Below are 13,123 nucleotides of genomic sequence, written 5' to 3'. Positions count from 1 at the left end.
AGAGAAATGGGAGCAGTAGAGTGACCCCCATCCTAGCTTTCCTGGAAAGAAAAAGATTCCATTCTAGAGAGACAGAACTTTCTGTTCTAATACCAACAATGTGAACAGAATATTCGGGTTATTGTCCTTTTACCAGATACATGGTTTATAAATGGTCTCCCATTTCATAAGTTACCTCTCCATTTTGTTGTTGGTTTCCTTTTTACTTGTGCTTTTGTTACCTTTGTTTTTTGTGTCAAACCTAAAATATCATTGCAAGACCAATGTCAAGGACATTTCTCTGTCTGTTTTTTTCTAAGAGTTGTAATTTTTTAGGACTTGCATTTAATTTTTTAACTCATTTGATTTGATTTTTGTGTGTGGCTTAAGATAAGGATCCAAACCAATTTTCCCAGTGACATTTATTGAAGAGGTTATTCTTTTGTCATTGTGTGTTTGTGACTACTTTGCTGAACCCACATATGCATGGGTTGTCTTCAGACAAATCAGGATTTGTTAGTAAAATGAAAGATAAGAAATACTTTTTATTGCATTTGTAGTTACTAAGAAACTGTGTCAAACTTGGAATCACCCTTTTATTACCTAGTTTTCCTTACTTATCTATATCCTTTGCCTCTTTCTCACCTTCATTATTTGCCTTTCTAGCTTGCTGTAAGCTCACAGTTCTGTCCATAACTTGGCTAGAACATCAAAATAGGCTTTAGAGAAAGCAAACCCAAAGGTTCCAGAATCAGAATGCAAAACTATTTTTCAATGTTCCTATTTTTAGAGACAAAAGCAATCCTATGCTCTCCCATACCTACATTTACCCCTAAATATGCCATTTCTGTTACTTCATTGTATATTTTCCTTTAGATTCTAGTTCTTTCCTATATGATTCCTCTGTTTCATTATATTCTTCTTCTGCAACCTAATTCACAGTGTCCAACCCAATCTTCTCTAATTCAGCCAAGCCTTTCCTCCCTCTTCTCTGCTGACTGCTGACTTCCCACAAGGTGCAGCACTCTAGCACTAAAATTGGTGAAACATCACTCATCACTGCCTCCTTCCCATCCATGGTATTCTCCCTGAATCTCTGTGTCACCTCATCTAATAAAAGCAGCAGTCATATTGAAGTAGGATTTATTCTAATGATATCAGCTTAACTTGACTCCATCTGCAAAGATCCTGATTTTCAAATAAGGTCACATCCACAAGTATGAATAGAAATAAGTCACTTTCCTAGCGATCAAACTGATTATTTAATTTTTTGATACTAAACAATCATGAACATAATAAAATCTAATTTCTAACCAAAAAGATTTTTATAATCTTCATGACAGTTTCTCTATTCATAAGAATCTAACCTAAGGTGAAAATGAGTGCTTATGGATTCAGTTATTTCTTAAACTTGCAGCCCATTCCAACCCTGCAGACCTGGTTGAATTTTTTGATGAACAAATAAGAAGTAATAATGAAGACATTCGAACAAGAACCTTGATTTTGTTGAGACTGATTGTCAGTGCTGATGGTAAGCAGTAAAGATGAAAATATAGATGGTTTATTTTTGTATCAAGAAGTAAACTTAAAGTTGTGCATTCTCTAATTCTGTCTTGTGTCTCTTTATCTTCTGTAATTTAAAAGAAAAAATTGAAGCTTTCGCATCTCTCTTCTTTCAAGATATTTATGCGTGTGTCTAGTTGAGAATGAACAGAATAACAAAATATAATTTAGAATTTTTTAAAATCTGTTAATAACAAATGGTCTATTAAACAGGAATTCATGATATTCGAAAGTTTAGTATATTTAGAAAAGAGCAAACTACAGTGAGATATTGTTTTTCATTAATGCCAAGAACAGATATTTTTATGATATCAAATATATCTTATAATTCACTGCATCTTTAAATATAATAGGTCACTACTTTATTTTTCTTTGTGGTGCAACATAAATAATTGCACTGGGGCTGGAGCAATAGCACAGCGGGTAAGGTGTTTGCCTTATACACAGCCAACCTAGGTTCGATTCCCAGCATCCCATATGGTCCCCCAAGTACCACCAGGAGTAATTCCAGAGTGCATGAACCAGGAGTAATTCCTGTGCATCGCTAGGTGTGACCCAAAAAGCAAACTAATAATAATAATAATAATAATAATAATAATAATAATAATTGCACTGTCACACTGTCCTCCCATTGTTCATCGATTTGCTCGAGTGGACCCAGTAACGTCTCCATTGTGAGACTTATTGTTCCTGTTTTTGGTATATCAAATACATCACGGGTAGCTTGCCAGGCTTTGCCATGCGAGCAGGATACTCTCAGTAGCTTGTTAGTCTCTCTGAGAGGGGCAGAGGAATCGAACCTGGGTTGAAAATTTAATGATATCTTAGATTAGATCACTATCACTATCACGATCATCCTGTTGTTCATGGATTGCCTCGAGCAGGCACCAGTAATGTCTCTTTCTCCCTAGTCCTGAGATTTTAAAAAGTGCCATATTCAAGGTTCTTTCAGGGTTAGGAGAATGAGACCCATCATTGTTACTGATATTGGCATATTGGGTACACCACGGGGAGTTTGCCAGACTCTGCTGTGTGGGCAGGTTACATTTGGTAGCCTACCAGGTTGTCCAAAATAAGAATGAGATAATAAGATGTTGCATGGCCGCAAATGTGGCCGCATGCTTCCAGGCACTGGGTTTTACAGTCTTAGATTCAATATAATGTGAATATAAAATATTCAATATAAAATATAATATGAAAATTAATTTTTTCACACTATAATTGTTTTTAAAAATTCCACTAACAAGGATTTATTGAAGAATAGGAACATGAGAAATACAAAGTAATTGTCTCACAAAGTTAAAACCTGATCAATTGGGCATGATATACAGAATCCACTTTGGAACCTAACATTTTAAACAAGATGAAACCAAATGTTACAGAGAGAATGAAAAAAAACACAATCAGCATCTTTAAAAACCTTAAGGGGGGGAAGAGGGCAGGAGAAAATTAAATAACATAAAATATCAAGGACATAATAGTGCAGTTTTGTATCACAACTGCAATAAGTAAAACCCCAAACATTTGTACAGTACTTTTAGTTTCCTTTCCAATTTTGTGTAGGCCTTATGATTTACATTGCTGATAATAATAGATTCAGGCATAGACTGTTCCAACTCTCCCCTCACCACCAGTATCAGAGTCCCTCCATCAATATCTCAATGTCCCCTTCAACCTCTCCCTCCACACACACACTCTCTTTTGGAAAACTTTTAAATTTTAATTTAATTTTAGTTCGGGTCAGAGACTTACACTAATTTTGATATTTGTGCTTTTAATGGACACAGTTACCTCACCTCTCCACCACAGTGCTTGAGACCCTCAACCAATATCCTTTGGTTACTTCATTCCATTTTTCTCTTCTGTCTTTCAGAGCCTAAATTAAGAGACTATGCCACTTCAATTGAAAGAACAATCAAAGCCATCATGAATGATCGGAACATAAAAGTAAGAGAATTAATGGGGACACTTATTTGGCTGATGATGTCTTAGGGGCAAATAAAGTGGTTTGGGCTATTTAATGACCTACTTAGGTGATTACTTTATAGTAAGCAACTCCATGATCAAGTCTACTTATAAAAGAACTCCATCTTTCCTAGAAACTATACCAAGGGAAAGTTGAAAGTTGAACCAAAGTATATTTGGTTCAAGGGCCTCTACAACAGAAAATAAAATGTAGAAACAAATTTCTTAAAGCATCACTATTTATGTACCTCAAATAGCTTTAAAATAAACAGAATATCTTCCTGAAAGCAATAAATAAACTGAGAAACTTGTTCTTCGCAGAGATATCTGTTTTCCAACTAGAAAGCACCAGGGGCAAGTTCTGCACAGAGCAGATTGCACCCTGTTTACTATTTCATTTTAAAAAAATCCAACACTTTTCTTTTTTTATTATTATTATTAGTGAAACACCATGAGGTACAGTTTTAGATTTACAATTTTTGTGCTTGGGTTTCGATTATACAATGATCAAATACCCATCCCTCCACCAGTGCCCATGTTCCACCACCATGGATAATATCCCTCCCACCCCCATCCCCCCCATCCCACCCTGCCTCTGTGGCAGGGAAATCCCTTGTGTTCTCTCTCTCCTTTTGGGTGTTGTGGTCTGCAAAAGAGGCATTGAGTGGCAAACATGTTCAGTCCATAGTCTACTTCCGACATGCATCTGCCCTCCTGGGAGGATCCTCCAGACACCCTTTATTTGGTGCTCCCTTCTCTGAGCTGCCCTTTCCCCTAGAACACCCGGCTGGCCTCTAAGCTATGGAGTAATCCTCCTGGTGCTGATCTCAGCTATTCTAATCCAACACTTTTCAATGCAAAAACTGTAGAGAACATTTTCAGGAATGGATGAACAATTAAACAAAATAACAACTGGAACTTTTGTTTGACTGAAAGCCTAGCAAAGGTCTGAAAGAATATTAAAAGTCCCTAAAAGGGTTTGGTCTGTAACAACCAGTTTTAAAATAATAAAAGTTATGCAAAAATAACAATGGAGTGGTTAGTATAAAAGTCTAGCCTCTTAACTGGTCGATTCAGTTGAAGAATTAGCAGTAGAAGAATTTATGGTGAAATAAAAGAGCACAGAAATTTTAAGGAAGATCAGTTTCTCAGGCAAAACCAAATAGACTGCCTCTTTTTCCTCGCTGGTTGGGGTGGGGGGAGATTTCTCTAGGGCTTTCTGCTGATTGGTAATTCCCCCATACAGCCCTACCTCCTATTCAAAATCGTGAGTCTCCAAAAAAAGCTCGCGGGAGGTGGCTGAGAACAGTTCCCCTGGCCAGCCCATGGCACAGACGGAGGAGGGACCAGGGGAACTGAGGCCCCAGCTGGTTGGTAGTTGGCTTATTTCTCTCTCCACCCCAGTGTAGTCTGATCTCTCCCCTTACTGCTCAATCATAGTCATAGTTTTGGTCCCAATCCTAGTCATCATAGTTCAATCGTACTAATTTCCTGGTAGACCTCAAAGTCCTCTGCTTCTTTATATCTTCTTTCTTGTCTCGTAGTAGTCTGTCATAGTCCTTCTTTCCTCTTACAGCATAGTTATATAGAAATAATGAAGGGTGTGGGTACACATAGGTGGGGTTGAACATGGTCATAACAACAAACAGAGATAAAGCCACTCCTTCAGAGAAAGTTCTAGGAGATTAACTCAATGACAAAATCTCATCTGAGGGTTCAGCACTCTAGATTACTAGATCTGCTCAAGGGTGGGATTCCACCTAGGGTGTATTCTTTTCTCCTTTCCTCAGCTTGTAATCCATTTAACCAATCATAGTAAATTTCTTTCTTTTTTTTACAATATATTTATATTCTTGAGAGTTTTTTAGATTTTTTTAAATTTTTATTATTTTATTAGTGAAACACCATGAGGTACAGTTGTAGATTTACAATTTTTTGTGCTTGGGTTTCGATTATACAATGATCAGATACCCATCCCTCCACCAGTGCCCATTTTCCACCACCATGGATAATATCCCCCTCACCCCCATCCCCCCATCCCACCCTGCATCTGTGGCAGGGCAAGCCCCTGTGTTCTATCTCTCTCGTTTTGGATGTTGTGGTCTGCAAAAGAGGCATTGGGTGGCAAATATGTTCAGTCAATAGTCTACTTTTGACATGCATCTCCCCTCCTGGGAGGATCCTCCAAACACCCTCCACTTGGTGTTCCCTTCTCTATCTGAACTGCCCTTTCCCCTAGAATACCCGGCTGGCCTCTAAGCTATGGAGTAATCCTCCTGATGCTGATCTCAGCTATTCTTGGGTATTAATCTCATATTTTGTTACTTTATATCCTCCAGATGAATGCAATCTTTCTATGCTTATCCCTCTCTTTCTGACTCATTTCGCTTAGCATGATACTTTCCATGTTGTACCACTTGTATGTAAATTTCATGACTTCATTTTTTCTAAGAGCTACATAGTACTCCATTGTATAGATGTACTAAAGTTTCTTTAACCAGTCATCTGTTCTTGGGCATTCAGGTTTCTTCCAGTTTCTGGCTATTGTAAAGAGTGCTGCAATGAACAAACAAGTGCAGATGTCACTTCGACTATACGTTTTTTGCCTCTCTGGGATATATTCCCAGGAGCGGTATTGCTGGGTCAAATGGGAGCTCAATTTCTGATTTTTTGAGAATCGTCCATACTGTTTTCCCGAAGGGCTGAACCAGTCGACATTCCCACCAACAGTGAAGGATTGTCCCTTTCTTGCCACATCCACACCAGCATCGGTTGCTTTTGTTATTTTCAATGTGGGCCAGTCTCTGAGGTGTGAGATGATATCTCATTGTGGTTTTGATCTGCATCTCCCTAATGATTAATGATGTAGAGCATTTTCTCATGTGCTTTTTTGCCATTCGGATTTCTTCTTTGAGAAAGTTTCTGTTCATTTCATTGCCCCATTTTTGGATGGGGTTGGATGTTTTCTTCTTGTGGAGTTTAACTAGTATTTTGAATATACTGAATATCAACCCCTTGTCAGATGTGTATTCAGCAAATATCCTTTCCCATTCTGTAGACTGTCTTTGTATTTTGGTCACTGTTTCTTTGGAGGTGCAGAAGCTTCTTAGTTTAAGATAGTCCCATTTATCTATCTGTGTTTTCACTTGCTCAGTCAGTGGCGTGGCATCTTTGAAGATACCATTAGCTTCAATGTCATGGAGGGTTTTGCCAACTTTGTCTTCAATGTACCTTATGGTTTCTGGTCTGATGTTGAGGTCTTTAATCCATTTTGATCTTACTTTTGTACATGGTGTTAGGCAGAGTTCTGAGCCCATTTTTTTGCATGTAGCCGTCCAGTGATGCCAGCACAGTTTGTTAAAGAGGCTTTCGTTACTCCACTTCACATTTCTTGCACCTTTATCAAAGATTAGATGATCATATGATTGAGGGGAGATGTCAGTGTATTCAACCCTGTTCCATTGGTCTGCAGTACTGCCTTTGTTACAGTACCATGCTGTTTTAATTATTCCTGCTTTGTAGTACAGTTTGAAGTTCGGGAGGTTGATTGCTCCCATTTTCTTTTTCCCAAGAATTGCTTTAGCTATTCGTGGGGGCTTATTCTTCCATATAAATTTCAGGAGTGTTTGCTCCATTTCTTTGAAGAATGTCATGGGTATCCTTATAGGAATTGCATTGAATTTGTACAGTGCTTTCGGTAGTATTGCCATTTTGACAATGTTAAGTCTCCCGACCCATGAGCAGGGGATATCTTTCCATTTCTTCATGTCCTGATTTATTTCCTGAAGTAGCGTTTTGTAGTTTTCTTTGTACAGGTCCTTTACTTCCTTAGTTAAGCTGATTCCTAGGTACTTGATTTTCTGGGGCACAATTGTGGACGGGATTGTTTTTTTCATGTTGCTTTCTTCTCTCTCACTATTTGCATATAGGAAAGCCATGGACTTTTGGGTATTGATTTTATAACCTGCAACTTTACTATACGAGTCTATTGTTTCTAGGAGTTTTTTGGTGGAGGTTATTGGGTTCTCTAAGTAGAGTATCATATCATCTGCGAATAGTGAGAGCTTGATTTCTTCCTTTCCTACCTGAATGCCCTTAATATCTTTTTCTTGCCTAATCGCTACTGCAAGTACTTCCAGTACTATATTGAACAGCAGTGGAGAGAGTGGGCATCCTTGTCTCGTCCCTGATCTTAGAGGGAAGGCTCTCAGTTTTTCCCCATTGAGGATGATGCTTGCTGTAGGCATGTGGTAGATGGCTTTAATTATGTTGAGGAAGGTCCCCTCTATACCTATTTTGGCTAGGGTTTTCATCATAAAGGGGTGCTGGATCTTGTCAAATGCTTTCTCTGCATCTATCGATATAATCATATGCTTTTTATCTTTTCTTTTGTTGATATGATGGATTATGTTGATTGATTTCCGAATGTTAAACCATCCTTGCATCCCTGGGATGAATCCTACTTGGTCATGATGTATGATCTTTTTGATGAGTAGTTGGATTCTATTTGCTAGTAGTTTGTTGAGGATCTTTGCGTCTGTGTTCATCAGGGATATCGGTCTGTAATTCTCTTTCTTTGTGGTACCTCTGTCTGCTTTTGGTATCAGTGTGATATTTGCTTCGTAGAAACTGCTCGGAAGTGTTTTTGATATTTCAATTTCGTGGAAAAGCTTAAAGAGGATTGGGAGTAAGTCCTCTTGAAAGATTTGGAAGAATTCACTAGTGAATCCATCCGGGCCAGGACTTTTGTGCTTGGGGAGACTTTTTATTACCATTTCAATTTCCTTGATGGTGATAAGTCTGTTCAGGTATTCCAGGTCTTCTTGGTTCAGCCTTGGGAGTCTGTAGGAGTCTAGGAATTTATCCATTTCCTCGAGGTTTTGATGTTCCGTGGCATAAAGCTTCTCAAAGTACTCCCTGAGGATCCTCTGAATTTCTGTGGTTTCTGTTGTAATGACCCCCTTTTCATTTCTGATTCGGTTTATTAGGGTTTTCTCTCTCCCTTTCTTTGTGAGTTTTGCTAGGGGCTTATCGATTTTGTTAATTTTCTCAAAGAACCAGCTCTTGGTTTCATTGATCTTTCGGATTGTTTTTTGGGTTTCCATCTCGTTAATCTCTGCTCTGAGTTTTATTATTTCCTTTCTCCTGTTCGGGTTGTGCTCCTTTTTTTGGTCCTTCTCCAAGCTCTTAAGCTGTGAGGTTAGGTTACTTATGTGTGCTCTCTCCTCCTTCCTGAGGAATGCTTGTAGAGCTATAAACTTTCCTCTTAACACAGCCTTTGCTGTGTCCCATAAGTTTTGGTAACTCGTGTTCTCATTTTCATTCGTTTCTAGGAATCTTTTGATTTCCTCTTTGGTTTCCTGTCTAATCCACTCGTGGTTCAGTAGCGCACTGTTTAATTTCCAGGTGTTTGATTTAGTTTTCTGTTCTTGTGTGTGATTTACTTCTAATTTCAGTGCATTACGGTCTGAGAAGATTGTTGATACAATCTCTACCTTCTTAATTTTATGGAGGCATGTTTTGTGGCTCAGCATTGGTCTATCTTGGAGAATGTTCCATGTACGCTTGAGAGAATGTGTATTCAGCTTTTTGTGGATGAAGTGTCCTGTATATATCTACTAAGTCCCTTTCTTCCATTGTTTCCCTCAGATGAAGTATGTCCTTGCTAAGCTTGAGTTTGGTTGATCTATCAAGAGGTGCCAAAGTGGTGTTGAAGTCTCCCACTAGTATTGTGTTGCTATTGATGTCTTTTTCCAAATCTATGAGTAGTTGTTTTAAGTACTTTGCTGGTCTCTCATTAGGTGCATATACGTTTATTATTGTAAGTTCTTCCTGTTGCACAGATTCTTTGATCAATAAGAAATGACCTTCACTGTCTCTTATGACCTTCTTCACTCTGAAATCGATGTGGTCTAATATTAGGATGGCTACCCCAGCTTTTTTATGGGAGCTGTTTCCCTGTAGGATTGTTTTCCAGCCTTTGACTCTGAATCTGTGTTTGCTTTGACTATTGAGATGTGTTTCTTGCAGGCAGCAGAATGTTGGGTCAATTTTCTAATCCATCCTGCCACTCTATGTCTTTTACTTGGTGCGTTTAGCCCATTGACATTGAGAGAGATTATTGTTATGGGATTCTGTCCCATTGTTCTGTTGAAATTTGGTGTATTTGAGGGTCCTTTCTTGCCTTAAAGTAGCCCATTTAGTTGTTCTTGTAACCATGGTTTTGAGTCTATGAAGTTCCTGCGCTGTTGTTTGTCTGTGAAACTGTATGTTGTTCCTTCTATTATGAATGAGAGTCTCGCTGGGTAATGTATTTTTGGGGAGGCATTTATTTCATTGAGTTTTTTCACTATGTCCCACCACTGTTTTCGGGCCATGAGGGCTTCATCAGAAAAATCAGCTGTGAATTTTAAGGATGCTCCTTTGTAAGAGATTTCTTTCTTCGATCTTGCTGCTTTCAGAATTTTGTCTCTGTCTAAGGTTTTGGTCATTTTGATCAGAATGTGTCTTGGGGTAATTTTATTCGGATTTCTTCTAGCTGGTACCCCTCGGGCCTCCTGAATGTGGTCACAAGTTTTCTTCAGCTCTGGAAACGTTGTAGCAGTGATGTCTTTGACAGTTTCTTCTTCATCAAGGTTTTCTTCCTGTCCCTCTGGGACTCCAATAATTCTTATGTTACCCCTCTTGGCTTCATCACAATCTTCTCTTGCCATCTGTTCCCGAATTGTGAGTCTCTTTTCCATTTTCTGCTCTTTTCTGGAGAGTCTCTGAACTTCATCTTCGAGCTCACTGATTCTGTTCTCAGCAGCTCTTACTCCTCTGCTGAGGCCTTCCACTGATTTTTTCAATTCGCCTACGAGATTTTTCAGGTCTGACATTTTCGATTGCATTTTCCTCATTTCTGCCTTCAAATCCTCTTGTCTTCTATTGGCATTGCTTTCCATTGTTTCTTTTAGTTCCCTAAGCATCCTAAGTAGCTCCCTTCTGAATTCCTTGTCAGAGAGGTTGTCTAACACTACAGTACTGTTGGTGTCATCTGGGCTAGACTCTTCAATAAGAAAGTTTGGTGGGCTTTTGCGTTGCTTTGCCATTGTGAAAAGTGTGGTTTAATCCTTCACGTTCTCTGTTACGATTCTGCTTGGTATGCAGTATGAGTTAAGATAGGCTTATGAGTTATTGGCTACTGTGTTTCTAGTGGCTGAGCTAAACTAGAGAAGTTTCCATCTAAGAAGGTAGCTTATGGTTCCTATGGCATATGTAGTGGGAAAATATTTCATGGCCGTGTTAGCGGCTGCGGCTCTGGAAAGAGTCCCTGGCACTGGGCGAGGAGTTGGGAATGTCTCCTGGTTGGAATGAGGAGCCATTCAGCTTTGTTGCCCAGAGCTGGGCCTCCGTGCCCATCCCGCGCAGATCAGGGGAGAAAACCGACTTTCTAGGAGATGGATCTAGCTGCACATGCCCAGAGAGGATCCCAGGCCCTTGGGGGCGGGCTGTACCTGGTTGGAATTGGAGCCGTTCAGCTTTATTGTCCAGAGCTGGGCCTCCGTGCCCGTCCCTGTAAATTTATTTCTTGTAATATTTCTAGTCATTTTGTATGAACACAGTAAGAGATACGTTAAGATTAACGATTGGCTTTTCCTGGGGACTTCTTGATATATATTCCAGACCACAGTCTTCAGGCCAGGTTAAGTCTTTCTTAACCCCAGCAGGGTCCTTATTCGGTTACTTCTTTTTGAGTCACGACAGAATTGGTTCCATGACCATGCTCTTAACTTATTATACTTATGGTGCTTAAGTAGTCTCCTTTTGATGCCAGGGCAGTTTTCAGATTGCCCTGGGTCCATCCAGTCCCTTCATTGAGATCCTTCTCTTGGGATGTTAGAAAGTAAGGGTAACTGAGCTTTCACCATCATGATCACGATCATTCTGTTGTTCGTCAATTGCCTCGAGCAGGCACCAGTAATGTCTCCTTTGTCCTAGCCCTGAGATTCTAAAAAGTACCACATTCAAGGTTCTTTCAGGGCTAGGAGAATGATACCCATCATTGTTACTGGTATTTGGCATATTGAGTACTCCATGGGGAGTTTGCCAGACTCCGCCATGTGGGCAGGTTACATTTGGTAGCCTGCCAGGTTGTCCAAAGTAAGAATAAGATAACAAAATATTGCACGGCCAGGAGCTGGGTTTTATAGTCTCTGGGTCTTGGCCATTGATGGGATTACATGGCGCAGGATGGGGGGAGGGGTGGGGGGAGGGGAAGCAGTTGGTGGGCATGACCCCTACTGGAAGATGGAGGATCTGGGTGGAGGATACTCAGCCCCGATCTGAGCAGGCTTGGAGACCTCAGCCCCTGGACCCGGAGACCTGAGGTTTAAGTCAGGTAAATATGATGGATGCCCAGGAGTAAATATTATTTCGGAGTCAGTTAACTCCCACATTACAAAAAGCATAGCATCAACTGTCTTCCTGTGTCTATAGAAGAAGGACATTGCCAAATAAACCATGTAAATGACATTAAGGAAAGATAAAAGCAATATAGGATTATTAGTGCTTGATGGAATTGGGTGTGCCTCAAGGCAGGGCACTGTTGTGGGAGTGCTCAATAAACCTAAGATCCCTGAAGGAGGAACAAGGATAACCGAATGTTCACACAAATCACAAAATCACAAATCATCCTGCTATTCGTCGATTGCCTCGAGCAGGTCCCAGTAATGTCTCCTTCATCCTAGCCCTGAGATTATATTCAAGGCTCTTTAGGAGAATGAGACCCATCATTGTTACTGGTATTTGGCATATTGGGTACACCACAGGGAGTTTGTCAGACTCTGCCATGTGGGCAGGCTACATTCGGTAACCTGCCAGTTTGTCCAAAGTAGGAATGAGATAATAAGATGTCATAATAAGATGTCGCAGCCGTGTGGTTCCGGGAGCTGGGTTTTATAGTCTCTGAGTCTTGGCCGTTGATGGGATTACACGGTGCCAGGGGGCCAGTTGGTGGTTGTGACCCCCGCCTACTGGAATTTGGAGGATCTGGGTGGAGGATGCTCGGCCCAAATCCGAGTAGGCTTGGAGATCTCGACCCCGGAACCCACGTGACTTTGTCCCTCTGCCAGTACCTTCATGTGTGCGGAGAGTGGTCTCAGCATGGTGGTGACTGGTCCTGGAGGTCTTTGGCTGCCGGAGCCCTGGTCGGGGTAGGGAGGAAAGCTCAACCCGCTCCCCTCCAAGGGGTCCTGGCGAGCGAGGACAGTCAGACGCAGGGGCAGGATACTGCACTGTTCTCTTCCGGGAGCTGTTTTTTATAGTCTCTGTGTCTTGGCCGTTGATGGGATTACACGGCGCCAGGGGCCAGTTAGTGGGTGTGACCCCCACCTACTGGAATTTGGAGGATCTGGGTGGAGGATGCTCGGCCCAAATCCGAGTAGGCTTGGAAATCTCGGCCCCGGAACCCACGTGACTTTGTCCCTCTGCCAGTACCTTCATGTGTGCGGAGAGTGGTCTCAGTCTCCTGCCCCCACGCCTGACTGTCCTCGCTCGCCAGGACCCCTTGGAGGGGAGCGGGTTGAGCTTTCCTCCCCACCCCGACCAGGGCTCCGGCAGCCAAAGACCTCCAGGA

General features: G+C 40.9%; 1 protein-coding gene across 1 annotated transcript in view; it reads left to right on the top strand.

The window, feature by feature from the left end:
- Nucleotides 1–13,123, top strand: part of MROH2B (maestro heat like repeat family member 2B) — an 89,135-nt gene that overhangs the window by 14,751 nt on the left and 61,261 nt on the right. The window contains exons 10-11 of the mRNA XM_056112021.1: nt 1,397–1,510; nt 3,416–3,489. Of these exons, the coding sequence (XP_055967996.1) occupies nt 1,397–1,510; nt 3,416–3,489 (188 nt within the window). The remainder of the gene's footprint in view (nt 1–1,396; nt 1,511–3,415; nt 3,490–13,123) is intronic.

The sequence above is a fragment of the Sorex fumeus genome, unplaced genomic scaffold, assembly GCF_029834395.1.
Source record: "Sorex fumeus unplaced genomic scaffold, SorFum_2.1 ptg000015l, whole genome shotgun sequence".
NCBI classification, from domain to species: Eukaryota; Metazoa; Chordata; class Mammalia; order Eulipotyphla; family Soricidae; genus Sorex; species Sorex fumeus.
Note: the sequence above shows the minus strand (reverse complement) of the source record. Positions and strands in the feature narration are given on the sequence as shown.